A 27,031-nucleotide genomic window follows, 5' to 3' on the forward strand; every position below is an offset into this window, starting at 1 on the left:
AAAAAATGTACCACTCAGAATCAGCTGCAGTTTCATTCACAACACAAACACCTATATGGAATTATACCAAAATCTATTTAAATTACAGGCATTCACAACATTATAAGACAGGTAGAAAGAATGATGCACAAATAGTTTAGAAGAACATGAAATATTTAACCATTGGCTATTAAAATGTGAACTATACTTCCTGAGTGGTCAGACCATCAACTAACCCAATTACTTGGCCCCTGAATTGTGTTTATTATCATTATCTAAAAGCACCCCCCACCTTGGGCCTCCCTGGTGGCGCAGTGGGTTGAGCGCCGTGCTGTGAAGCTGTCTGCAGCCTCTGCAGCGCGGGTTCAATCCTGGCCGCCCAGCGAGAATCCCACTTGGCGCAGCAGACCTCTCCTGTCTCGCCCGCTGCTCCCCTCAGCAGTGTATTTCAGTCAGTCTGCCTGTCAGTCAGTCTCTGTTCAGTCAGTCTCTGGTACATTCTCTGACCCTCCCGCACATCTGGCCTGTACCCTGGATCCTGTATAAATAAATAAATCTTTAAAATAAATAAATAAATAAAAGCACCCCACCTCAAAATAATAAGCTTTGTTGGGAAAGAGGTTTTGGTTTTGAGGTTTGGGTTTTTTTGTTTTCTTTTTTTGTTGGTTGGTTGGTTAAGTTTTGCTTTCTTGTTTGGACAAGGAAAAGCAAAGACTTGGTAGCTTTTAACCTACCCACCACGGGGGCCAGTGAAAGAATACACAAGCGCCAAAGCAGGTGCGCACAGCATCCACAAGGGGCGCACACTGTCATCGAGGCCATCAGAGCGTGTGTTTAAAAAATCTCCATTTCCAGACCTCAGAGACTCCTGTGTATTTGTTCTTTCCTTTTCGAAAGATAAATTACCACATGGGGTAAAGAAACATGAGTCAGTAATTAATTTCTCCAAAAAAACAGCAGCATTTGTCTCTGTTAGAAGGACAAAGACCATCTGATACTATGGCAATATGGAACAAAATGTTTATCCAGAAAGAATAAGAATGTACAACACGTTTTGGTAAATCACCTACAAACCTCATAATTTTACGGAAGCAGCGGGACCTAGAGCAAAAACTGAAAACAGGGCAAGTGCCTAAGAGACCTGCACAGGGTCAGTCCTGGCCTGAGAGACCTTTCCAGATACTGCCAGCAGCCCCAAGCACACTGAGGGCCAGGAAAAGTGGCTAATTATTGAATTGGCTTCTTCATCTCACATGCATTCTGCAGAAAAATAAAATTTTAACGAAAATTCTTCAAATGCATATCTACCACTCCTCCCGAAATGATTTCTCCTTACGTCTTTTTCCCATGCGGAGAACTCTCTTGAGGAAAGGAGCAGGGGGACCATGAACAGTGACAGAGAGACCAAGGGAGATGTTACCACAGGGAGCGTGAAAGAGGCAGGCACATTCCCTTAGCGGGGCAGAGGATACCCCCCACAGCTCAGAAGAGGGGGTGCAGGGGGGAGGGGTGTCTCTGAGCGCCCTCTGGGAAAGGATAAACAATCTCAAAGTTACAAGAAATTAAAGTCCAGCCTTGCATCCTGTCTTTGACTTCTATCATCCAGCGATGATAAAACCAGAGTCAGAGGACGCTAACAGGAGTCTACGAATAAATCTGCACTTAGGAAACAATTCCAGATTATTTGGGGGATGGGAAGAGCAGGGATCATAAGCTGTCGTCCTAGCGATCAGAAGGGTGATCGTGGCAATGACAGTGCTAAATTAACAATAACCATGATGACTCCTGTTTACTGCCATACCCCGAACTAAGCCCTTGGCTGAGCCCCTACAACAAGGGGCCAACACCGTGGACATGCTCCAGGTTTCTTTTGGAAATCATCCTAATCCGTCGTCATTTGCTCCAAAAGCTAAACTCCCAGAGGGAAAAGGAGGCTTTGAATGTGATTTGTGGCCTCATATATAGTCCTCAAACTTCTTCTCAAAACTGTTCAGGTTCATTAAACCTAATAAATATTCACTTACAAAAACCACAACTGTATAATGCTCACTTCGGAATTAAAGTGTAGTTTAAGTAAACAACAGCATTTTTTCTGGATTAGTTTGGCTACCCCTAAATTTCACCTCTAGAAGGTCAAGAAACTAACTTGCTTATTTCACTATACCTTGCTTTACAGAGAAAAGAAGTTACAGACAAATCTGGTGTCTACATTTGAAAGGCTGAGCCTGAAACTAAGTACTTAGTATGAAGAGAAAATGATTTAAAAGCGGACTTTCCGGAGTTTGTAAAGACCAGCTGATACTGTGGCTAATGGACTTCATTCTATACACATCCTTACTTATGATACAAGATCTTTTACCTCCATCCGATTCAAGTCACGGCCTTGTTGGTTTGCTGGCATTGACTCAGAATAAGAGTCAAATAACGCACACTCCCACTTGGGCTTAGGAAAGGCTAAAAAGAAACAGAAAGAATACATAAGAAGATCTACTATATAGAGAGTGGTCATTGTTTCCTGTCAGCTTTTCTGTGCCGGCTAAATACAACACAAACTCCACCAGCTCCTGTGGACCAGTGCTGACTCTAATCATGGAGAGTTAGTATTTCAAATTCTTCACATCACAACCTGGTATTTCTAGCATCCTCATTTTATACCTGATGATACTGAGGAGCAGCAAAGCTAAGCGACTTGCTCACGGTCACGTAGCTGGAAGTAGAAGAGCAGGCACCTGAGCAGCCAGCATCCTAGGGACGAGGCTTCCAGCATTTCATGTCACATAGCAGTCATTTTCCATGTTACCCATCACTATCACGATACTTAAGTTTTAACCATGCAACTGGCATAATTTTAAATGGTAGTAACTGTGATGGTAGACATTATCTAAGGAAATGTTTCATCTTAGCTATTGTTGGAAATAGACAAGATCATGCAATGTGTGCCTAAGAAAACTTCACAAACTACTCGTTTCTTTTGGTTAGCCATTAGGAGTAACAAAAATAAGAGTTTTCCTCATGCTGATCCACTCAGCCCCCTTAACTAACAGTGAGGACATAAGAATCACAGGTTTCTCCCAACATCGAACAATCACAGGCTGTTAGTTAAGGGAGCTGAGTGGATCAGCATGAGGAAAACTCCTGCCACTTGGTAAGTTAATACTTAAAACACCATTTCTTAGAAGCAGATTCTGTTTCACCACTTTGTCATGAAGTAATTACGAAGGAAATGTCTCAACAAGTAGAAAAGTTGTCAATATCACAAAAAGGAAAAGCAGATTGAGGTAGGCAATAAACAGAAGCCACAAATCAAATTTGCCAGGACCAGTTAAGAAATCAAAATGTTTTAAAAAATATTTTAATATGATGTTAAAAATGGATGGACCTTATTTTTCATCCTTCCCCACCATCCCACCAGGATTTGAAATGCCAACTTCGCTCCTCAGTAGCACTAGCCACTAGGTAACAGCTACCATATGTGCAGCTGAATACAAGCACCTTGAATATTCAGGGACTTACTGTGGACTGCATTTCACTGATCTCAGGTGGAGCAAACTGTGCCCTGGTGAATTTCTGACTATACCAAGTGGTCTCACTGTTTCCTTGGTAAAATCCAGCAAAACCCCTTTCCAAGTGCCATTCCTCAAAGCAGTCCCAAGAGTGGTTTTTACCAATCTCAGGCATTCTCTTTCTCAGTCTGTCAAACAGTGATCTGACTAGTATTACTTGACAGAAGCCTTACCCTGAATGGGTCTGGCTATGCAGAAGGCTAACACTTTCAAAAACTAAAAAGCATTCAAGTTACTACTAAATCTCTCTCCAGCATGTAGCCATCCCTCCATCACCACTGCCACCTCCCCAGCGGGGCCCCCCTGTGGCTCTGACTGGACTGCTGCCATGACCTGGTCTTCTGGTTTCCACCCTTGACCCTCAAGACCTGGTCGGCAACCAGCATGATCATCTCAAACAGCAAATCTAACTGTGTGACTTCCCGGCTTCAAACACGTTGGCACTGCTGAAAATATCAAAAGGCCCGTAAATCACCAATAATCCAAATTTTCCTTCCAATTCTGCCCTTTAATGTTCACTGTTAGGGAAAAGGAACTATCTCTGTAGGTAAAAGTAAAGTGGCACCAGCTACAACCATTCCTATTTCATAGTTTTGACTGCATGATGACATCAATCAAATTTATACTCCTCACCACTCTAGTCAAAGACTGGATTAGATTTTTTTAAAGACTAAATACAGATCAATTCGAAAACTGTTGGAGTAAGATAAAAGCTAAACTTTCTTAAAACTTATTACCATCCAAATAAACCCCCCAAACGAACAGGACCGTTCATATTTTGCACAGTCTAAAAACATAGAGAAGACCATTATAGTTCTGGCCATTGTCTTGAGCTGCATAAAGACAAACACGGGTGATAAAGCATTTAAGTTAACTGCTAAGCCCTCAGGGCTCACTTAACATATACTCTCCCTGAGTTTGATGGGGTATGACCACATTTTATGTATAATTATTATTTAGGATTAATCCCACAAGCTCTGGAAATGATGTGCAATTTTTGTTTAATTGGAGGGTATGTGATGAATTCATCCGCTGTTTCTGTCTAGATGCTGACAGTCTCCATCAAAGGCCAGGAAGAAGCAGGGGCTTTCATTCCAGTGAAGGCAAAGCCTGCGGGGGGGTGGGCTCTGTCACAGCCACCCCCCTACAGCAGAAGCAGCCATCTGCAGCAGCAAAGGAATCATGGGGCTATTTCTCTTCTGTTGACACACTTTGTGCAAGACTTGCAGATTTGTAAAAATTTTATCAGCAACTTCTGAAACAGAACATAAAACACCTGGACACCTACCAAGTGACTTCTCACACAAGGAATCATGCCACTGGCCATGGGTTCCTTTACCATCCAGCCTCAAATGAAGGAAACAGTAAAACCAGGAAGTTAAGGGTGGTTGTGGAAGGTAAGACACCCAGGACTCTCCCCGGGGCTCCCAAGAGGAAGTGGTGATGGTGTAGACATAGCTAAATAGCCCCAGAGCAGACCACAGCCCTTTGGTCAACTACTCATTCCCACAGAGATGCAGAAGGAATTCCTCCATCACCCTACACTGAATTGGCTCTGGGACCCACGCCATCACCAAGATGGCCCTGGAAAGGTTAGTGATTCTTTGCCTTAGATCCAGGAGAAACAGAGGAGGGAGAAGGAGAGAAAGAAAGCAGGAAGGAGGAGCGAGGAGAGGGAGACAGACAAAAGAGCAAACAGGGAAGCCATGCTACCTAATTGCAAGGTAATTCTTGGGGACCTGAGGGCCTCCACCTGTGAGGAAGGCCAGCAGGCGGGGGTACAGTCGGCTGCAGCTAGAAAGCAGCGGCTACCAGCCATGTTCAAGCCCTGAGACAGCAGTGGCTTTTGCTCTCTGAATCTCCCACTTCATACAATTTATGGGGGCATTTGGGGAGATCCCAAAATGGTCACATTTTCTCCAACACGTTTACATGTCCCTGGCGCCAGATACATACTTGGTCTCTTCCCTTTGGTTTCGCCTCCACTCCCTCGCTATCAAATATAGAAAACCATTGCCTTTATTCAAGACTCGGAGACTGCAAGACAGGTAAGTCATCGACCACTTAGAATCCAGTGTCATTGCGAGGAGGGGCCCAGACCAAATAATCTAAGGCCTTCTCCAGATCGCACTACAAAAGCTATGCTCTATTAATGATGAATCGGATTTTCTTTAGACACTGCCACCTCTAGCAATAATCGTCCGTGACCAAGCTCACATATTTTCAAGAGACCTTTCCTGACAAGCAAGAAAGGTCAGGGTAAGCAGTACTCGTCTGCAGACCCTTCCCGGGGAGGCTGTGCTTCTCTGAGTAATGGGAATCATGTAAGTGCTCACTGCCTTTGAAAAGGGCCAGAGACACTATTACTTTTTCTAATCTTCCAAAGGTACTAATACAAACACTGGACGTACCATGACTCTTTCCTATCCGGGGGATTTGGGGCAACTGTTTTTCTCAGGAGAAAGTTATAGCCCAAACTTGTGGTGTGCACGAATGCTCTAGGTCTATCTGCTTGCAGCTACATGGGGGTATAATTTGCAAAAATTCATGCAGTGTACATTTAAAATTACAGCTTTTTGCACATTTCACAGTGAGTAATTTTTTAACATTTTAATTCGCTGTAAGAGTTGTATTCCATTCCATTGCCCAAGGCCACTTGGGAACACTGCAACATGCCCAAAGATGCTGAGTGAGCACTTGCCTGCAAGGACATCTTCCTCTTCGCTTTCTATCAGCGAGGAGGCTCACTACTTGCCTCGTCCACAATTTTCATGAAAGGATAAAACAATTTGGGGTCATCCACCCAGAGAATACTAGAATGGGAATAACAAACGGCTCACACTTACCCAGATTATCCCTATTATTCATGTTATAATTAAGATGTGAAAGTCTCGTATCAGTTAAAGGACAATAACTACAAAGAACTCCCCAAAGTGTCTGGACACCATCTTTGAAAACAAAGGTTTCTTATCAGATCTGGATGAAAAATGCCCACGCCTCAGGACCGACGCAGAGTCCTTACCTGCTTGCAGGTAGTCTGGCTGCAGGGTTGGGGGCAGGCTTTCTGGCAGCGGGTAGCCGTTCTTCCGGGCCACGATGAGATGAAACGCAGCACAGAACTCCGGCAGGGTCAGAGCTCCATCACAGTCAGCGTCACTCAGTTCCCTAAATATGACAGGTGTCATGAGCACCGAACATGGGACTTAGAGGAACAGTCACTCAGTGTCCAGGAGCCCTGTGGGTTCCCCAAACTCCTATGACATTTCGGGGCTACTTGGAAGGAAAAACCTTGTCAACAGCACTGGCATCAGTGGCACTTTATAAAATGCCACTGGGAGGTCTGTTTTACATCACTGACTATACAAGAGACTATCGCACAAAATGGAGCGACGATGCCTAGAGTCCCATGCTTTATTCAGCAGATGCGTGGTATGAAGAGCTGTGGATGTGGAGCTCGAATCAGATGAAGCACTGACCCGGTCCACCCACAGTTACCTGATCACGGAAATAAGTTTCATTTTCAACCTTAAGGAAAAACCTCAAAGTTTTAAAGCCACAAAAATAAATAAATGAATGAATGAATGAATGAATAAGAATTAAGACAAATAAGATAAATAAATAAGAATTAAATAATTAAGAATTAAGAATTCCCTCCTGAATCTACCCAAAGGACACAAAAACATTAATTCACAAGGATACCTGCACCTCTATGTGTATTGCAGCACCATTTACAATAGGTAAGATATGGAAACAGCCCAAGTGTCCAAAAATAGATGTCTGGATCAAGAAAAGGTGGTACATATACACAATGGAATACTATTCAGCAATCAAAAAAAGATAAACTCATGCCATTTGCAGCAACATGGCTGGAGCTGGAAGGGATTATGTTCAATGAAATAAGTCAGAAGGAAAAAGAAAATATCAGATGGTTTCACTTATAGCAGGAATACAGGGGAAACACATAAGGGATCCAGAAAAATATAATCAATAAATAACCAAAACTAACAGGCAACTATAAACCAGACATTCTCCAGGGCAGGGGAGGGAGAGGGATGAAAACAGGAGCGGGACGAGCACAGGGACTGTGGTGATGGTGCACAGGTGAACTGGTGGTGGGAATTTTACAGGGCCTACACCGGAGAGGAGAAAGCAAACATTGTACAAAAATGAACAATGACGTAAAATATATATAAATTAAAGCTTTTTTTAAAAAGATACAAAAAAAAAGAATTCCCTCCTGGGAAAAAGACAAGTAAGCTCAACAAATATGAGTTGAATTCTGGTTTGGAGCTAAAACGAGCAACGAGGAAAGGGTGGAACCGAATGACACAGAAGAAAGGGAGCATCCTAAATAGGCCTATCTTGCCTCAGTCACTGTTCCCCACTGAAAGGCAGAGACCTATTTACTCAGCACAAAAGAAACCAATTTGCCAAGGTAACAAAGACCCCAGAAGCTCACCCAGGCTCTGAGGAGTAGAGAGATAAGTAAGTAAACTTGTGCGAGGACAAGCAGGGCGATGAGATATCAAACTGTACTAGGAAGATTCTACTATTTGAAAGAAAAATATCTAAAGCAAGCACCGTAACTTTCCTTGAACTTTCACATCCTGCTCCCCTTCAAATGTTTAGAACTCACCAGCCCTGAAAGAGCAGCTCCCCAGGGTGAGGAGTAAGGAAAACAATTTCAAACGCTGACAGGGAGAAGCTTGCCCCGGTATGTCGCAACCAAAAGATAGGCAGCCTCATGCCAATAATGCAAGTCTAAGAATTCTGCTCACACACTGTGTTCTTTTTAAAACAAAAATTTTTTTTCCCTACCTTTGAAATCCAGTGTATAGCTTGCAGTTAGGAAAAAAAACAAAACAACAAAAAGCCCAGGTGCTCTCCTGCTCTCCAGTGCCTCTGCAGGTGTTTCTCTCCACAAACCTTTTCTCTCTGCAAAGCAGCAGCGGCAGCTCTTTCTGCCTGCTTATATCTGGCCAGGCATCTCCCCCTGTCCTCTTCCTAATAAACCTGTCCTTTTAAAATGTAAACAAACAAAAAAAAAAGGCAAACTAGATAGCTAGAGAGCCTAAATCCAGCTCTGAACACTGGTATGCACAGGATTATAAGAATGGTTTTCCAATAAGGTGCATAAAACATGACATGGAATTTTGCATCCTAGCATATATTTATAAATCCTCATGGAGAAAAGCTTTATACGAGCATGCGAACATTTTGAATCCTAGATTTAAAGCAGCCCAGTCTCCTGGCCTGTCATGAGGAAGAACAGGCCACATGCAGCCTCAACCTCTGGAGCGCTGAGCACTTTCACGAATGCAAAGGAAGCCACGTGGTCCTTCCCAACACAACCCTCTGTGGCCAGGTCTGCAGCTGCAAGCCTGAACTAGGGCCCAGCTGACAAACAACAGCAAAATTTATGAAGCTCAGACGCAGCTAGAATGCTCCATCTTAACTTAATTCCAAAACATTTGTGGATTTCTGTTCACCTGGCCTCATAAAATATTATCAAGAAAAGCTTTTCAATGTCCTCTGGTTACTTGCATCACACCAAGCAGAAAAAGCTGAAAGTAAAATACACAAGATGGAAATTCTCAACAGCCACACAACTATTTAGACTAATAAGGGCTCCAGATGAGGATAAAAATTAGGACATTGCTTTTGAAATAGTATCTAACACTGAAGAGTGCTTGGCACGTAACAGATACTGCTCACTGTTCATTTCATACGTAAAAATCAAAGTTCTACTCACTTTCTTACTGTTTAAAAAAAAAATCAAGAGATAAAACTTTAGGGCCCTCCCTGGTGACACAAGGTGTTAAGCACAGCACTGTGAAGCTGTCCGCAGCCCCTGCAGCACGAGTTCAATCCCCAGCCAGCCAGAAAGCTACCCATATGGTGCAGCAGACCTTTCCTGTCTCGCCTGCTGCTCCCCTCAGCAGTGTATTTTATTCAGCCTGCCTGTTCTGCTCCCCGTTCTCTCTCCGGTAAATCCTCTCACCCCCTGAACCTCTGGCCTGTACCCCAGTTCTTGTATGCATAAATAAATCTTTAAAAAAATCCAACAGTGGGAGCCAAAGGATGGATGCATATGACAGTATCATACCATGTGGCATTAATTGTACTTACCATATATAGGAAAGTTCTGGAATGGAAAGCTTTGATTTGGTGAAGAAGTTCTTAGCCACAGAACCTATCAAGAGATATTGTTTAAGTAAATCATTAGGTACTTATCTAGAACAGTGTTTGTATTGCTATAAAAATGCATTCAGCAATCTCTACCACATAACCAGAAACACATTTATTCATAAAAGCAACGATAAATCATATGGCTAAAAACAACATATGAGCAGCTTTGAAAAGATTATGTAAATTAGAGTAGGGTAAAAGAAGCAATGACATACTTATTATGACATGCAAATTATGTAAATTAATTCCTGCTTCATTCCTGCAAGGTGTACCAAAAATATCTGCCAAAGTCTACTAAAAATTCAAAAGATAAATTTTGAATTATTAAAGTAAAAATATGTCAAGCACTTTTAATGAAAGAGAGAGAAGTAATACACAATCATGGTAGAAAACAGCAAAAAAAGAAGAAAATTAACACCATTAATCTTATCACACAAGCATAAAGACATCTTGGGAAAGAGTTTTGGTGGGATTTTAGATCTCTTTTGAGAAATTTATCAGGAATCTCTTGCCACTATCTTTATTCATCATAACTTTATGAATATCAATTGAAATCAGACATTCATTCATTTTACAAGTTATATATTGAATAGTTGTGAGTTCCAACTGCACTTAAAATGTCAGACCCAATCTTCACTGAGAACGAAATTTTTATGCTTTCAGCTCTTGAAACAGTTTTACAATTCAAACAGAATAGTCCAATCAAAGCCCAAAATCTATTCTAAACTGATAGTCAAGTCTTTCCTTGGCAATCACAAGGACCTAAAATAATGGATTATAATGGGCCCTGAAATAGACTTATTTTGATATTTTCACACTTATTTAGATAGATTATAGGATGAAAGTCAAAAGTGACCTACAAACCAATGAACCTTCTCCCCAAAAGCATCCCGGAAATAATGCTGACATATGACTATTGGTCATTGATGCAGCCATCTTATCAAATATTTGTGAGAAAAGTCCTGAAAGCCTATTTGCCAGTGTGTTACTGGCATTATGTGCCAGATGAATGGAATAGAAATAAATTCTCACATTTACAGTCAACTGAATTGTGGTAGGGATACTAAACCCATTAAGTGAGTCAAAGAATCGTTCTTTCAGTAAATGGTGTTGGGACAATTGGGCATCAACATTCAAAACACATTTGAACCCTTATTTCATACTGTACACAAAAGTCAACTCAAAATGGACCAGAGACCTAAATGTAAGATAAAACTATTTCCTTTCTTAAGAAGAAAATGTAAATAAACTTTCATGACCTCAGATTGGGCGATGATTTCATAGATACCACATCAAAAGCATAAGCAACACAAGAAACATGAGATGAACCAGATATCATCAAAATTAAAAATTTTGTACTGAAAAAGGCACTGTTAGAAAATAAAAAACAAGCCACAGATTTGGAGGAAATATTTGCAAATCATTTATCTAATAAGATACCAGTATCCAGGATAAAGAACTCTTATCACACAATAATTTTTTTAAACTGTCAAAATATTGAAGCGATATTTCTCCAAAGAAGATATAGACATAGCCAGTAAGAACAAGAAAAGATGTTCAATGCCAGGGCCTCCCCGGTGGCGCAGCGGTTGAGCGCTGGGTTGCGAAGCTGCCCGCAGCCTCTGCAGCGCCGGTTCGATCCCCAACTCCTCCCCGGCCACCGGAGGAGGGTCCCGCATGGCGCGCAGACCTCTCCTGCTGCCCGCTGCTCCCCTCAGCAGTGCACTTCGGTCCTTCTGCCTGCTCTGCTCCCCGCTCTGGTGAATTCTCTCACCCTCCCGCGCTTCTGACTGTACCCAGTGCTTGTATACATAAATAAATAAATCTTCAAAAAAAAAAGATGTTCAATGCCATTATTCATCTGGAAAATGCTAATCATACCTGCAAAGAGATACCACTTCACATACACTAGGATAACTATATCAAAAGATAATAATAAATATCGGAGAGGATGTGTAGAAATTACAACCCTCATACACTGCTGGTGGCAATGGAAAATGGTGCAGACATTTTAGAAAACAGTCTGGCTGGTCTTCAAATGATTTACAAACACAGAATTACCATATGATCCTAAAATTCCACTCCTAGGTATACACCTAAGAGGGATGAAAGTTTAAACCCACACAACAGCTTGCTCACAAATAGTACAGCAGCACTATTCTTAATAGCTGAAAAGTAGAAACAACCCAAATGTCCATCAACTGATGACTGGATAGTTTAAATGTGATACATATCCACACACTGGAATTAGCCATCCATAAAATGGAAATAAGTTCTGGCACATATTATAAAACATGGATGAATTGTAAAAACATGCTATGTGAAAATAAATCAGGAGAAGACAAAAAACAGATGATTTCACTCCCATGTAGACTAGTAAGAAACAAAGCAAGAGAACAGACAAAACTAAACCAAACCAAACCCTAGAAATTGCAAAACCGAGGCTACTCACTCAGGTAGGGTAGGGTGGGGACAAAAGCAGGGAAGGGCCCCAATGGACAGTGGTGCACAGTATTGGTGATTTGGTGATGGGTGTAATGTGTCAACAGGTATCTGAAGAGGTGTGAATCTATACCTCCCAATACATATACAGTGTGGTAAACCAATGTTACCTCAATAATTTTTTTAAAGATTTATTTATTTATTTATACAAGCACTGGGTACAGTCAGAAGCGCGGGAGGGTGAGAGAATTCACCAGAGCCAGAGCAGGGAGCAGAACAGACAGACTGACGAAATACACTGCTGAGGGGAGCAGTGGGCGTGGCAGGAGAGGTCTGTGTGCCATGTGGGACCCTCGCCAGCGGCCAGGGATCGAACCAGCGTTGCAGAGGCTGCAGGCAGCTTCGCAGCCCAGCGCTCCACCGCTGCACCACCGAGGAAGCCCTCAATAAAATAATTTTTAAAAAACATCATGCTAAGTGAAAAAGGTCAGACACAAAACAGAACATTATTACATGACTTCATTTATATGCAAATCCCAGGGTAGGCAAATCTAGAGAGAGAGAAAGTAATGATTTTGCAGGGGTGGGGTGTGTTGGAATAGGGAGTAATTACTAATAGAAGGTGGAATGGGGGAATGAAAATATTCCAGATTGTGAGTATACTCGGTGAATATGCTCAAACCATTGAATTGCACACTTTAAATGGGTGGATTTTATGGTATATGAATTGCATCTCAGTAGTTTTTTTTTTTAAATAAAAGAGATAACAACTAATTGCAATATATGAACCTCTCTTGACCTTGATCAAACTAATCTTTGAAGACTTGATGATAATAAAAAATTCGTGTTTCTTTTTTTAAATATTAATCTGTAGTTATGTTTTTAAGAGAGGTCCTATCTTTAGAGATACAGCCTGAAATATTTTCAAATGAGTCTAATAATTGCTTCAAAATCATCTAGGCTGAAAGAGGACAGAGATAAAGCCATGGGAACTGTGTGATAGGTGCTCTAGTTGCAGCTATATTTGAAACTCTGGCAAACCAGAAAGTTGAAAGAAAAATAAACATTCAGAACAACTACCTGTCAGTATTTAGCAAAACACCTGTATGGGTTGTGCAGACACTCTCCTAAGCAGAGAGTAAGTGAGCAACGATCAATAGGTGCATCTGGATTTCTGCTTATTTTTTTAAATCATATTATCAACATTAATTTATTGTCTCTACAACAGTCTACTTCAGTAAAGCTATCACTGCTAATCAGAAAATGTCTGCATTTATACAACTATACTTCACTACACACCTTATTTCACAAGAGAAAATTAGTGTTAGTCCACACTTTAATAGCAAGATTAGAGTTTTCGAGGGTATATTGTTATTCTTCAAGTTTGAAGTATAAGAAGAAAGTTTTATGATTTTTTTTTCTTCCAGACTCTTTCACTGTTTGGTTAGCCTTCAGTCCAGTAAAATGCAGGCACACAGGAATAAAATCAATTCCTCTCGGCTTGAATTTTATATGAGAACTCAACAGGAACACATATTTCTAAAGACAACTCAAAAGAACTGACATGTGGACATAAAAATGCTGGCCAATTTTCCTCCCATATTTTATCTCAGAAAACCCAAAGGCAAAAGATTTGAGCCAAAAAAAGCAAGCATGAATTTGAACTTCTAATGTGTATATAACATAAGGAGACTCGTGACACTAACTTTCAGAAGGCAACAGTAAGCCCTTGCTCTAACTTAATACAATGAGTAAGCAATTAACGGTGTCACCACGGTCCATCATTTCAAGAAGTACTCCAGTCAATAGGGTGCAGGGTGAGGACCAGGTTCCCCCAAGTTCCCACTTAACCCCTTTGAAAGGGAAACCTAATTTCCTGATGTCACTGTGAAGTGTTTTTTCTGCATGGTTTATGGTTGGTAAGAAATTCAATCTTAAAGGAAAACGAATTGAAATCACAGAAGGTTGTCATATTCATTCTGTGTGAACTATTTCCCAAGACATGGACTGTTCTTTATGTGAGACACTGATACAGGGACCTGCATTCTCACCCGTCAGGCTTCGTTACCTGAAATGAAGGAACTCGGGTCTGGCTGCAGAGATCGGAACTGATTGACATAGTACTCGCGCTGCTCTTCTGTTATCCTCCAGGGCTCTTCGGGGTAATTGGTGTTATCTTGTGGTTCTCTCTCCACTGAAAAGGACTAAATAAATAAATAAATAAATAAATAAGCAAGCAAGCAAATGCTCAGAGAGTCTGTCTTTAGTGAGATGTCTTTCATGAAACACCAATAAAAGTTATCACTCATTTATTTTTCTCAAGTGAATAAATTTAAGTGACTCATAAGTAGAATGTAAACTTTTGAAGGGTAAACATCATGTTTTATACTTTTCTGTATCCCTCTGAGTTGCTAACAAGGTTGAGCAAGAAATATCAAGTACCTGGTAAATGATGAAAGCTTTTCCAGTATGACGAAGGAAGGGTAAGAAAACACGCTCACTCTTACCCTCAATTATCCAACACATTTTTAACCTTTCAGATTAGCGGGGTAGACATTAAGATAATCTGGATTCTTGTGGTACCAGATAAAGTCTCAGACGGGGATGAAGTCTGTGATTCATCCATTATCATGTGTAATCAGGAAGCTATTTAATATCTTCTTGTGGGGGGCGGAGATAAGATGGATCCCTTAAAAATCATGAAAAACTACAAGTGCTATTACCACGTCTCTTTGTTCGGAGGTATTTCCATTACATAGATCTGGGAACCAAAAGCTCCAGTTCAAATCCCACGTCCCAGGTCCAAGGAAGCGAGACCACTGAACCTCTCAATCCACATATGTGAATCGAGGCTAAAACTTAATAATAACTCTGGGGGGAGAGAGAACAATAAAAAGGGTAACGAGGGGTGCATCACACCTGCCACTAGGGGGCGTGCAAGCCAAATTTGAGGATGGAAGGCTAGAAGGAAGCAGAGATCTACAGTAGGAGAAAACAAAGCACTGCTAAGCACTGGGAAAAGCAGCAAAAATGGTGATTCTCGGGGGGAGGAAACCTTGCTCCCCTCGATCCTGAAACTCTGTGTTACCTGCCAAGGGTCACGTTCATGGAACCAAGAGGTGAACCAACAGAAGAGGGTGAGCTTCTAGGACAAAAAGGGACTAGAGGAGAAATGGAGAAGTAGTAATGTCATCAGGCCATCAAGTTGCCTGCTTCTGAACACACTAGCAAGAAACCAATCATGAGAAGGGCGCTCTGCTCACTGTCCCTAGAAAAGACAGCAGACAATCCCTGCCCCTTGTCCCCACCACCAGCCCCAACACACATACCATTCCAGGAAGTAATTTTTCCCAGGAACACCTGTTTTTCTCTAACAATATTCAGAAGAAAAAGAAGACCATAAAACTTTGAACTGTGATATAACCTTGAGATGTCATCTTTGAAGTTTTCATACTAGGTGGGACTGCACTAAAGCAAACCAACTTTCTAAGCCTAAGAAGCCGCTATCTGAGTGAATACCTTAAATTCACAGAATGTTCTGAAATTTACACACACCACTACCTCAAAGGTTTTGAGAGGGAAGCAGAGCAGGTATTACAACCATGTTTCCAGATGAGGGAACTGAGGTCAGAGAGCAAAAGGTGTATGCCCATATCCTTCAGTGACTTGCGGGCAGCAAGCTGATTAAAAATCTGCTCAAAGTCAGGTTCTTACAAATCAGGATCTTTTAACTGGGCTGTATCCATCCGGATTTTTTTTTTTTTTTTTCAGAAACCCCTCATCATTCTGATAATAAACTATATAAATAAGGCAAGCAAGGAAGAACCAAAGTCAGTCTGAGCACCCCCATGGACCACCCAACTTTCCAAAATGCTCCCCCCAAATTCCAAAATCAAATTCAAATGCTCCAGCAGCAGTTTCTGAAAGCCCTGATGTCTGCCCCAGTTCCAGGGGTCGGACACAGGATGGAAGTGCCAGCGTGTGCTGCACCAGGTTACATACCATATTACAATACACTACAGCTCACAGGGGCGCTGCCCTCCGGATGGGCACTGACAGATATGGCTGGAATAAAAGAACCTAAAAGACTGGGCATGGGCAGGATTCACAAGAACGGATGCTTATGAGTGAACAATTAAGATAGCAGAGATGGTTCAGGAAGCGGACAGGACACGGGTGGGCAGCTCTGTCACACCACTGCCCTGCCAACGAAGGAGTAAAAATCCTGCCGGGTATTGACTACGTCTGCTCCCCCAGAACACACCCTCCTGCCTAGAAATGAAGCTGCCGTGGCCAGCTGCTGTTGCCGACGTCAGGCCATGTTTGTTGTCCAATCCCATGACCATCTGCTCTCTCTGCTTCCTCTCCCATGGTACCTCACTGCTGAGCAACAGCGGCCTCGAATCAGGGCCAGTCTATTCTGACAGCAGGAGTCAGGAATGGAAAGGAGAAAGTGATTCCTCTGCTGAAAAGCTTATGAAGATGACCTGTTGTCTAAAACAAAAAAACAAAAAACAAAAAAAACCACCTCCTCCACTTGCCTTCAGGTCCCTCATAATTCAGCCTCCCCCAGCTCACTCGTGACAGGCTTCTGACTGCCCACATGCTCGCTCCCCAGAGCTCAGATTTGTGTCTTCTTCCTAGAACATGCTTCCTCTGATCCGAGCCTGCCAAAATCCAACCATCATCAGGTTCCACTGCCCCCAAAGAATTGTCCAATGTCCCAACCATGCCCTCAGTCACTACAGAGGGCACTACCCGTCGCACAGCTCTGCAGTCTACCTCACGCCTGGCCTCGCCTGAGTCCCAGTGAGGGTGGGCGGGTACACAAATGCTGACTCTGGGATGCCTTAGCATAGAAAGCTCTTCCCTAGCAAGAACAACACAGGCCAAATGCTCGTTGTTGTGGGTGCAGAGAAGCAACAGAAAGATCCACAGCAGAGAAAGCAGACCCTTAACAGAGGCACAGCAGGGCCATGACGTAGACCACCGGCCAGGGGGACTTAGACTCGCGAGAAGGCAGAACCCAGCAGTGGCAGGAGCTGGGAGGCAAGCAGAGAAGTACTAGAAAGAGCAACGATGAGGACACCTGCCGGCAGAACAGAGGACAGTGAAGCAAACAAAGCCACGAGGGCAAAGCCACTAATGGCAGAACAGCATGAGTAACCAAGAACTCCCACTCCTCAGGACCACTGAGTCCCTCCACGTCTCTCCCTTCTTGGATCCCCATGAGAACCCCAATCCCTCCTTCTCCTTTTCAAGTATGCAGACTGGTAAGGAGAGGTCATGCTCCCTAATACCAAAAAGGCCTTACAACAAAGAGTAAGGGCAAAATATGGTACCTGTACACAGTACGGGCCTGCTGCTGGCTTCCAGTGAACATGATAACCTACCTGGCCCGTCTCTTTCCCCCTGCTGCTCGCAGCATGTTTTTAATTAATTTGATAAACTAAATTGATTTGAGCATCAAAAAATATGAATCTTAGAACTATGATAAGAATCACAGTTTGGACATTTGGAATGTTCTTGAATATCTTCAACCTGGGTTTCAACCTGAAGGACCAGAGACGAAACATCTATTCCTTTATTCTGCAGGCATATCACAGGTGCTCACAGGCAGTGTGAGGCCCACTTCCTGAGCGGGTCTAGGGAGTTCAGGAGTATGTCTCCTACTGAAGAGATGCAGCAGCACTACTCTGTATCGTGCTTAATGAAAGAAAACCTGAAGTCCAAGCCATATTTTAAAGTTTGGATCAAAAGAAGTCCCCATCTGTCCTCCTATATATAGTATGCCCGTGGTCTCTGATCTCTACGGGGAGTCGCTAAGTTCCATATCCATTAAGCATTTCAGGAACAGACAGGGGCATATGGAAGGGGTAGATCACATTCGACATACCCTTAGACCAAAATCCTGCAAAAGGCAGCTATGAGAAGCAAAATTATTTTACTTTGCGTCATAAACAGTGACCAGTGGGTCATTCATTCAACAAATACTTATTGGATACCAACAGCATCCCAGACACTGGACACAAAGGATAGACTAATGGACAAATAGATTCTTTTTCCCAGGAAGCCTTGAGTTCCGAGAGGGAGAAAGACCAGCAGGCCATCTCATAGCAGTTAACTTCAATGGTAAACAGAGCTTCACCTGAGGGCAGTCCCCAGACCACTGACATCAGCAACCCCTAAGGACGTGTTAGGATACAGAAACTCAGGCCCTACCTCACACCTAGTGAATCTTAAAGTTTGGAAGTGAAACCCAGGAATCTGTGGCTTAACATGCTCTCAACATGATTCAAAGCATACTCGAGTTTGAGAAACATGCAGGGCAAGGCAAGCAAAAGAAACAGCATTTGCAAAGATATCCCCCCCAAAAGAGGGAGAATGGCCACATTCTGAAAGTTGAGCTACATATAGATGTCACAGTCTACCAGCGCAGAGCGGGTATTAGTGGCGAGGTCTCAAAAAGGTCCAGACAGAAAGCAAGGTTTGCATCACGAAGGCCCAGGTACAACAGGCTAAGGGGTTTAGACCGTATCCAGAAGATAACAGGGAGCCACAGATAAGTATTAAACAGGACACAGAATGATCATATTTCGGTTCCAGAAAGATCACGTCAGTGAGGAGAACAGAGCGGGGGAGACTGAAAGGTAGGAAGATCAGTTAAGGCCTATCAGTCACCCGGGCCAAAGGACAAGGCGCAGGGGGCCACCCCCAGAGAAAGGCCCTTTCCAGAGTCGGGTGGGCAGCTCAGGACTAACGTCAGCAGCCAGGGGCCCAGATGCAGGGAACGATCTCCTCCAATGAACCTGAAAGTCAAATACAACAATTGACACAATTTTTCAGACAAAGATCTGAAAATTCAGTCACCTAAGGGAGGACGTGTAAGGGAAAGAGTGTAGGCATAAAGAAATGGGGGTCGACGAGCTGTGCAGCCTTGGGCTTCCAAAGAGAAGCCAAAAGCAGTGCACGCTGCACTTCCAAGTGCCCCCCGAAGCCTCCCCCAGTTTAACTCCATCTCTAGTGGTTTGTTGGTTGGGCAGAAGTATTTGCTACTTGGTGCCAATTGTGAGCCCTGCCAGCAGTTTTTAAGGAAAAAAATAAAAGGAGAAAGAGAAATCTTCCACATCTGTCTACTTAAGCCACATACATATGGTTCATTATACAGTTTCTCTAGACACAGGAGAATTAGATTTGCTTATATTTAAAACATTCAAACCTTTGGTTTTCTTTCAAGTGAAATGCAAATATTTGGCACTGCAAGTTATTATCTCTGGGGAGAACAGACTGTTTGTACTGAAAGAGACTTCAAAAGACTCATTAAAAAGTAATACTATTAATAAAATCCCAAAAGATGACATTTGACCCTGAAGCATCTTAAAAATCAAGCATAGCTGAATAGTATGAATCGCAAGGAGTCGTTGTCAGGGAGAACTGAAGAAGGGTGTGTATATTTTTCCAGCCACTGAACATTTCTGTTTAGAATCTAACTCCACCCTGGAGGGGTCCTGTAAAGCTGCCGTCCAGTCATTTCACCGAAGGGCGCAATGATCTTTCACAGTGTCCTCCTGGTGCCCTCGTAAACAAAACACCTGGAGCAGCAAAAACTCCTGCCAAAACACAGCGACCATGTGAGGACGCCTGCCCTGCTAGAATTGTAGAACTAAGACGGCCATGGTGCAAGCGCTGATGGAGACACGCTCCCACAGGCGAAGAGGCGAGAAGACACACCCTCAAGAGAAAAGAATGGCCACCAGGTGCAGAGACTAGACAACAGCCCAAGTAAATACTAACTGCCCAAGCGAAGATCATGGGCCTTGAGGAGAGGAGAAGAGCCAAAGGCAAATGTGAATGGCGCTTGCCTGGAGGACGCCGGCAGCTGTCCTCTCCTCCATGCCCCCCGAGCCTAGCAGAGGAGTGTCACGGGGTGGCTGCTCACCCAGGAGTGACATTTTCCAGTCGCGTATTCCTCCCCCGCCTCCAGTTTCGGTGCAGCCAGGTGACTGGCATGTAGCCAAGGGGACACGAGCCCAGGGGACCTGCACCACTTCCAGGCGGGGCTCGCACGCTGTCCGCCTGCTGAGTGGGGCACGGCAGAGCCACAGGACAGGAGACCCGCACCTGAGTCATCATGGGCCTGAAAGTCACCTGCCGGCCTATTGGATGAGTGAGAAATACACCTCTTGTGGCAAATCATTAAAATGTGGGGTGTGTTTGTGATAGCAGCTATTACCATCACTAATCTACCCTTCGAGCAGGGCCCAAAGGAAAGGCAGGGGCCTGCCCAGTCCCAACAGCACAGCCGCTCCCGCACTGAAGGAGGCTCCGTGGCTGTGTGATGTGACCTAATGGTAGGAGACAAGTAGACAACCACTTCATTCTAATTTGCATGTCCAGGCAGACTACTGATGGGGACAACATGTAGGTGCATTTTAACAACCATCTTTCTACATTTGGTTAATACGTGATTATCTTTCACAGACGCGGAGGAGATTCCCGGGAGGGTATAAGAGTTAAAAAAACAGCTTAGAGAGAAACTGGGAAAGCTGTTACAGGAGGAATGGAGAAAAGGAGAGCTCAGCAATTTTGTCTCAGCAGTCAACCATTCTATATTATTCTCTACGCATCTTTTTCATATTCTGTCTCCCAGCCAACTCTCACTACACAAGGACAGGAATGTTGGCCAGTCTGATCCCGGCTCTATCCCCAGAACCCGGGAAAGTGCTTATCACGTGGGAAACGCTCAGAAAATGTTTGCTGAATGAGTGAACAAACAAATGATTAGACAAACTGTCGGGCCTAGTCCAAAGACAGAAAAAGGTTAACGTGAGCTCTGCTCTAACGATGGGAACTGAACTCTAGATGGATTTATCAAGCAATGCATCCAGTAGGTTAGAGGCTGGGCCCTCTCCCTGTGGAAGCTAAAGGCTTATGTTTTAATTTTTTATTTTAAAATAATGATGGATTCACAGGAAGTTGCAGTAAATAACTTCTGGATTTGTCTGTGGAGAAGTGAGTCAAAATTAAACCCTAACGGAGTAATGCCTTATCAATTCTCTTCCTGGAAATAAATCCACAAAGGTGGGATTTAACCACATATTACCAAACTTACTCAGGGATCTAATGTCAACAGCTTAGAAGGCTGATTGCCAAACTGTAGGACTCTTGAGTCTAAAATAATCCACAGTTGTTACTTTTTAAGACAGACTAAGAAATTGTGAAAACAATCACCAGCCACTTCAAGCGCAGTCATGACTTTGCTAGAGTGAAAACACCTGAAGCACATGACCTGTTTTCATCTTCACAACAACACCGAGCAGAGGATCCATTATTCCCATTTCACAGAACAGGAAAATGAGGATTAAGGAAAGGAGGTGACTCACCGCCAGGTAACCAGTTGGGCGGGAACAAGAACGGAGAGCAGGGTGCATGCTCCAAGTCAGAAAGCTCAACAGGCCTCTCCCTCACCCATCTGTTCATGCTGTACGAACGTGCCCGCTGCTTTTAAGAAAGGTCACGGCAATGCCTACCAAGTCACTGCAGCAGTATTAAAGCTTAAGGAGATGAACTCGGGATATGAACACGCTATACATGTACCTTCCTGCCCGTAACCTAGTTTAGCTGTAGATTCGATCAGCGTGTTATCACAACTACACAGAGCACCACCTTCATTCTCATATACTTTTGCTTGTAAGCACCTGGCATGTTTTCACATCGGGAAAGCATCCTGTAATGACCATACAAGTATTCACTCGTTTCACTGCTATTCCAGTTTGTAGTACACTATTTTGACTAATGTAGAAATGCATATAAGGTCTTCAATTCTTCTAGCAGGAGCCAAGACATGCTGCTCTAAGAAGACATTTTGCCTTAACGACAGTCAGGATTTTGCTCTCTGCTTAGAAGAGGCCAGGATAAAGTGAGAAATCAGCAGTTAAGCGGCAACTTGGCTGTGGCTGCACCAGTGTTCCCAGCCCCAGCCTCCCCAGTTGGATGAAGCTAAGCTGCCTGTCTCTGCTCCTCTGTCCTCCCTTTAACACTTAAGGCAGCTTGAGGCAGATGGGAAACAGATGCGCCAAGAACTTGGCCTGAATTCAAGCCAAGCTTAAGAGAATCAGGCTATAGATTGGAAGTGTAAAAAGAATGCTGGTTCTGGAGACAGACAGACTTGGGTTCAAATGTGAGGCTGTCCCTTACTCATCATGAGACTTGGGCCATTTAACTTCTAAGCCACCAGCGCCCTATCTAAAGGCAGTGGTATGGTTGCGGGGGCCCTGCCCACCCCTTCAGCCTCCTCTCCCACTGCAGGCTCTGGCCAAATAGGCCTTCTTTCAGTTCTTCAACTGAGTCTTTTCTCCATGACATCTACACCTGCTACACTGACTCACTCAACAGCCACTCCACCCTGCCAGCACAGCCCCCACGCATGCGGAGGTCGGCTGGCTAAGACTGCACTGTCCAAACACCTTTGCTGCTAGAACCCCGGAAGGCCCTTAGGTTCCGCTAAACAAGCACGCCCACAGAAGACTGTTCAGAAGTCTGTCACATGGAAAAAGAGACGGGAAACAAAGCATTCATTTTGCTGGCCTAGGGCATGCCTGGTGTGGGGCTGAAGCTACAAGCTCTTATCTAAGCCGGGGGCGCACCCTTCAGCCACCCAGTCCTGCGTGTCTTGGGGAATTACACTTGCAAGCTCAGAATAAAGTCTGACACTTCTGTGCTTCCAAAGATCCAGTAGGCTATCCACACCCCTTATTATAAACCTCAATTTGCTTAAGCCAGCCAGAGTAGGCGCTGCAGGCCCTTCTGAAACTGGAGACCCACCCCCTTCCCCCAGGGCCTCCGGTGCTGGGCCTCAGAGCACTGCAAGCAGCAGTGGGTGGCGGGCATTTCACTGCCCACCTCCAGTGGCCCCACTAGGGCTGTGGCTGCCGGAAGAGGCCAGCAGTGATGGCGGACAGCAGAGGCTCCCAGGGCAGGCAGCCCCTGGGGCCAGTTCCAACGCTGTGGCTCCTCCAGCTGCAGGCAGTAGAGAGGGCTGTGGATTTGGTGCCTGGAACACGGGGGGCCCCGGACAGTGGACAGGACAGGGCCGGCTTGGGGAGCCTGCGCTGACTGCACTCCTGCACGCTGAGTGCTGCTCGGATGGGACTCTGCAGGCTCCAGCTCCTAGACTCCCGACTTGTTTGCTCAGACTCACTCGCTTGGACTCAGTGCTTGCTCGGCCTGGATGCTCTCAGACACATCCGGCCCTGTTTCATCCTGTCTGGGCTCCTAGTACTGCGCGAGCCACTCCTCGCCTCGCGGTGCCATCCTTCCCTGGCTCCGTGAGCCACTAGCCCTCCTTCCCAGCTCAGCAGAAGCATCACTCCTTGGTGGTACTTCTCTGCCTAGCCACCAAGGTGCTCCCTGCCTTTAGGGCAAATGTCAGCTTTCCCTGACACCTACAGAGCTGGGACCATCTGTGGCACAGCCCGCTGCCAGGCTTGAGAGCCAGCTCCCTGGGAGCAGGGGCCGTGTCTGCAGTCCTCAGGGTACCCCTGGCGCAGCAGCTGTCAAGCAGCGATATAGCCTTGCTAGTAGTCTACTTTGCAAGACTGCTGGCAGGACGGAGAGACAAGCATGGGGGCTGCACAGCATCCAGGGCCAAGCTAGCAAGCACTCGGCAGGTTGTGACTGCCTGCTCGCCTGAGATGAAGGTGAAGACCAATGGGCCTGGGGACTGAAATGGTGCCAATGTAAAGGAGCCTTCCAGAGCCACAGCTTCATATATATTAACTAAGACCAAGGGGAATATACCGCAAAGAAACATCACTCTCCCTCTTCAGCTTTTAAACATACTGTCTGGGGAAAGTTCTTCAATGGGCATTTCCAGCTACACCAGAGAGGCTAAATCAGGGCTGTCTACCAAATCAATATGGGCCCTGCTCCTTACCAGGAAAGTTCTAGCCACCATAGCCTTTAATGCAGGGTACACACCTGCGCCCACAAATTAAATGTGACCACTGCTCTCATCAGCAGCCTAACCATTACACACTAGAATACAAATGGATGCTGACCGTTCCCCCCAGCACCCTTGCTAAATGGGCCCTGCAAGGCCTTCACGGGGCACCCCATCCAATCCTAACATTTACTGAACAAATGTCTTTTTCCTACAAGAATCCTTCTGTTTCTATGCCAGGGCCCCTCGAGTCACCACTCTTTCTGTGATTCAGTATCTCTTACTCTTGTCTTGGAACACAAAACCTGCTTTTCACATAGGGGTGACCCCTGGTGAAGAAACCAAGCAGTTATGGCTGCTTTGGCTAAGAAGGGTACAGGGTAAATGCCAGAGGAGTACCATAAAAGCCAGCTGACAAAGACTTTGGCTGAAAAAAGTACGTTTCAGTATTAACTGAAACATAATATTTCAAAAACAAAGGACTAGAAAATCTGAAAAAGAAGGCTAAGGTTGGAAGGCTAAGGTTGATGCCATGTGATCACAGGGGCCGTCAAGCAGCTGTGGATCCTTCACTGAGGACACACTGAGGCCTCATCAACCTTCCGCCCCTCGGGAGATGGTCAAACTGCAGCCAGGGTCGGAAATCAAGCGGGGAATGAATACAGTCAAACGAGATGTCAGGTCCAGAACAGGGCCCATGCATTGCTATGCAATTTATGAAACCAGTTCTTCCTGTTACACAGAGGCAAACCCTCCCTCCTTCCGTGTCTAATTCAGACCGAGGAAGAGGACGCAGGAGACTGAGCAATGCTGAGAGGCCACACACACCTGCACACGCTGTTGCCCCTGACCATCCCTAACAGCAGGAGGTTTCCTCAGCCTTGACCGCTACCCAGAACTCAGCAATCCCGCTTGAGTGCCACGAAGGGATCAACAAGAGCTTGCAGCTGCTGGCAGGCCTAGGGTCAGTGGTGCATCAGGCCGAGGGTTTGACTGCGACCGTGAGAAGTAAATGTGGAAGTGGCAGCGTGCTGACACAGAGGGGCCCTTCAAAGGGGCTGCCATCAGAGCCCTCAGAGAGGGGAAGGGGGAAGGTTCCAAAATAAGGAAGGGGAAAAATGGCTGAGGCCCTACTGGGGAAAAAAAAAAACCCACAGAGGCCACATGATGCCCGGACAGAGAATTCTGGGACCTGAAAGAGCAACCCAGCCTGCCCTGCCTCATGGGCAATTTCCCCAGCCTGAGCCCTAGGGACGCGAGTCAGGGTGGCTGAGGCAGCGCCCAGGACGTCCTCTTGTTCACACACTGCTTTCTTCAAACTCAAGAGCACCGACTCTCTCATGACTCAACTCCAAGCCGCCTCACTGGATGCCATCCCCGTCTGTCAGCCATGACCTCTACTCTTCACCCTCTGCAGCCTGCCTGCCCTCGTGATCCTCCCAGCATCCTGGCCCCGTCGACCCACAGAATATCCCTGACACCAGAAAAAGTTCTCTCAGTACAGCGTCAGTCTCCCAGAAAGACTCTTTCTTCCAGTTTCCATCCAAACTCTTCCAATGAACAACTTGTTTGCAGTGATGATTAATTCTCTTCCAGCCTCATGAACGCCTCTCCACAGAGCCCTGGGTGTTCGGCTTTGCCACCAGCCTTTCCACACACGTCTTTTCTATTTCGAATCATTCCGAAAGAATTCAAGGAGCAGAGAGAACTGGGTTCTGGCTATAGGTGCCAACAGTTAAGTCGGGGCAGAAACAGGACAAGAAATAAGACTGAGTGAGATTAAAGGGGGAAAGGAATCAATGAAGTTAAATAAATGTTTTGCAAGTTAGAGACTTCTAGATTAGTACAGTGGCTGCTAGCAGTGTCTAATAACCCTTCCCCCGCCTCTTCATTAAAAATTTTGCACCAAAAACAAGCAGCGGTTGAGCACTGGGTTGCGAAGCTGCCCGCAGCCTCTGCAGCGCCGGTTCGATCCCCGGCTGCTCCCCGGCCACTGGAAGAGGGTCCCACATGGCGCACAGACCTCTCCTGCCGCCCGCTGCTCCCCTCAGCAGTGTCCTTCGGTCCTTCTGCCTGCTCTGCTCCCCGCTCTGGCTCTGGTGAATTCTCTCACCTTCCCGTGCTTCTGACTGTGCCCAGGGCTTGTATAAATAAATAAATAAATAAATAAATAAATAAATAAATAAATAAATAAATAAATAAATCAATCTTAAAAAAAATTTTTTGCACCAAAAACAAAGCCAAAATCCCCGAGCTGAATGGCAGGGTGATAAAATTCTCTGAATTCTGTTTGTCTTTATTTTGTCTTTGAAGCAGAAAGAGTAGTGAGCAGTGAGAACTCCAGAAGAGCATTAAGCTTGGCCTCTAGAAAGAGAAGACAGAGCAGCCAGGATAGTTAGGGTCTGGAAAGTGAGTGTCTTGCTTTAAAATAAAAGGGTTTTTTCCCAGTGAAATCAAGCTGAGATGGTATTTCCCTGCCCAAGCCTGTCTCACTGGAATCAGGTAAAAATACACTACATCTGTTACATATATAAGAATATCTGTTTGTTTATATAGACATAAAATGTCCCTGGAACGATACAAAATACAACACTGGTTGTTCCTCGGGTGAGAAACCAACCAAAATGGAACTCCTGGCTGAGTCTCACAGATAAATGAGCAGATGAGCAATGAACAGTTTTTTAAAAACGAAAAACTGGAAACATCACATACACAAGAAATATTAGAAAATTCCCACACCTCGCACTATCATTGGGGGGACAGGCAGACACGAATTGAAGCTAAAGAGAAAACCAAGCAACACCAGCGCGGATGAAGCATAAGGCTCCCGAGCACAGAACACGGACTCGCTGGGGACGGGCCGGGAGCTCCGCGTGGCCTGCTGTGGAGGGCCAGAAGCAGGCTGCTGAGAAGCAGT

The 27,031-nt window shown here is 44.7% G+C and overlaps 1 protein-coding gene across 1 annotated transcript in view; it reads right to left on the bottom strand.

The window, feature by feature from the left end:
• REPS2 (RALBP1 associated Eps domain containing 2) overlaps nucleotides 1-27,031 on the bottom strand; it is a 169,482-nt gene that overhangs the window by 62,722 nt on the left and 79,729 nt on the right. Inside the window, 4 exon segments of the mRNA XM_037512653.2 lie at nucleotides 2,339-2,433; nucleotides 6,565-6,707; nucleotides 9,672-9,735; nucleotides 14,242-14,377. Of these exon segments, the coding sequence (XP_037368550.2) occupies nucleotides 2,339-2,433; nucleotides 6,565-6,707; nucleotides 9,672-9,735; nucleotides 14,242-14,377 (438 nt within the window).

The sequence above is a fragment of the Talpa occidentalis genome, unplaced genomic scaffold (genome assembly GCF_014898055.3).
Source record: "Talpa occidentalis isolate TD23 unplaced genomic scaffold, MPIMG_talOcc4v2.1 talOcc4.15, whole genome shotgun sequence".
In the NCBI taxonomy this organism is placed as follows: domain Eukaryota; kingdom Metazoa; phylum Chordata; class Mammalia; order Eulipotyphla; family Talpidae; genus Talpa; species Talpa occidentalis.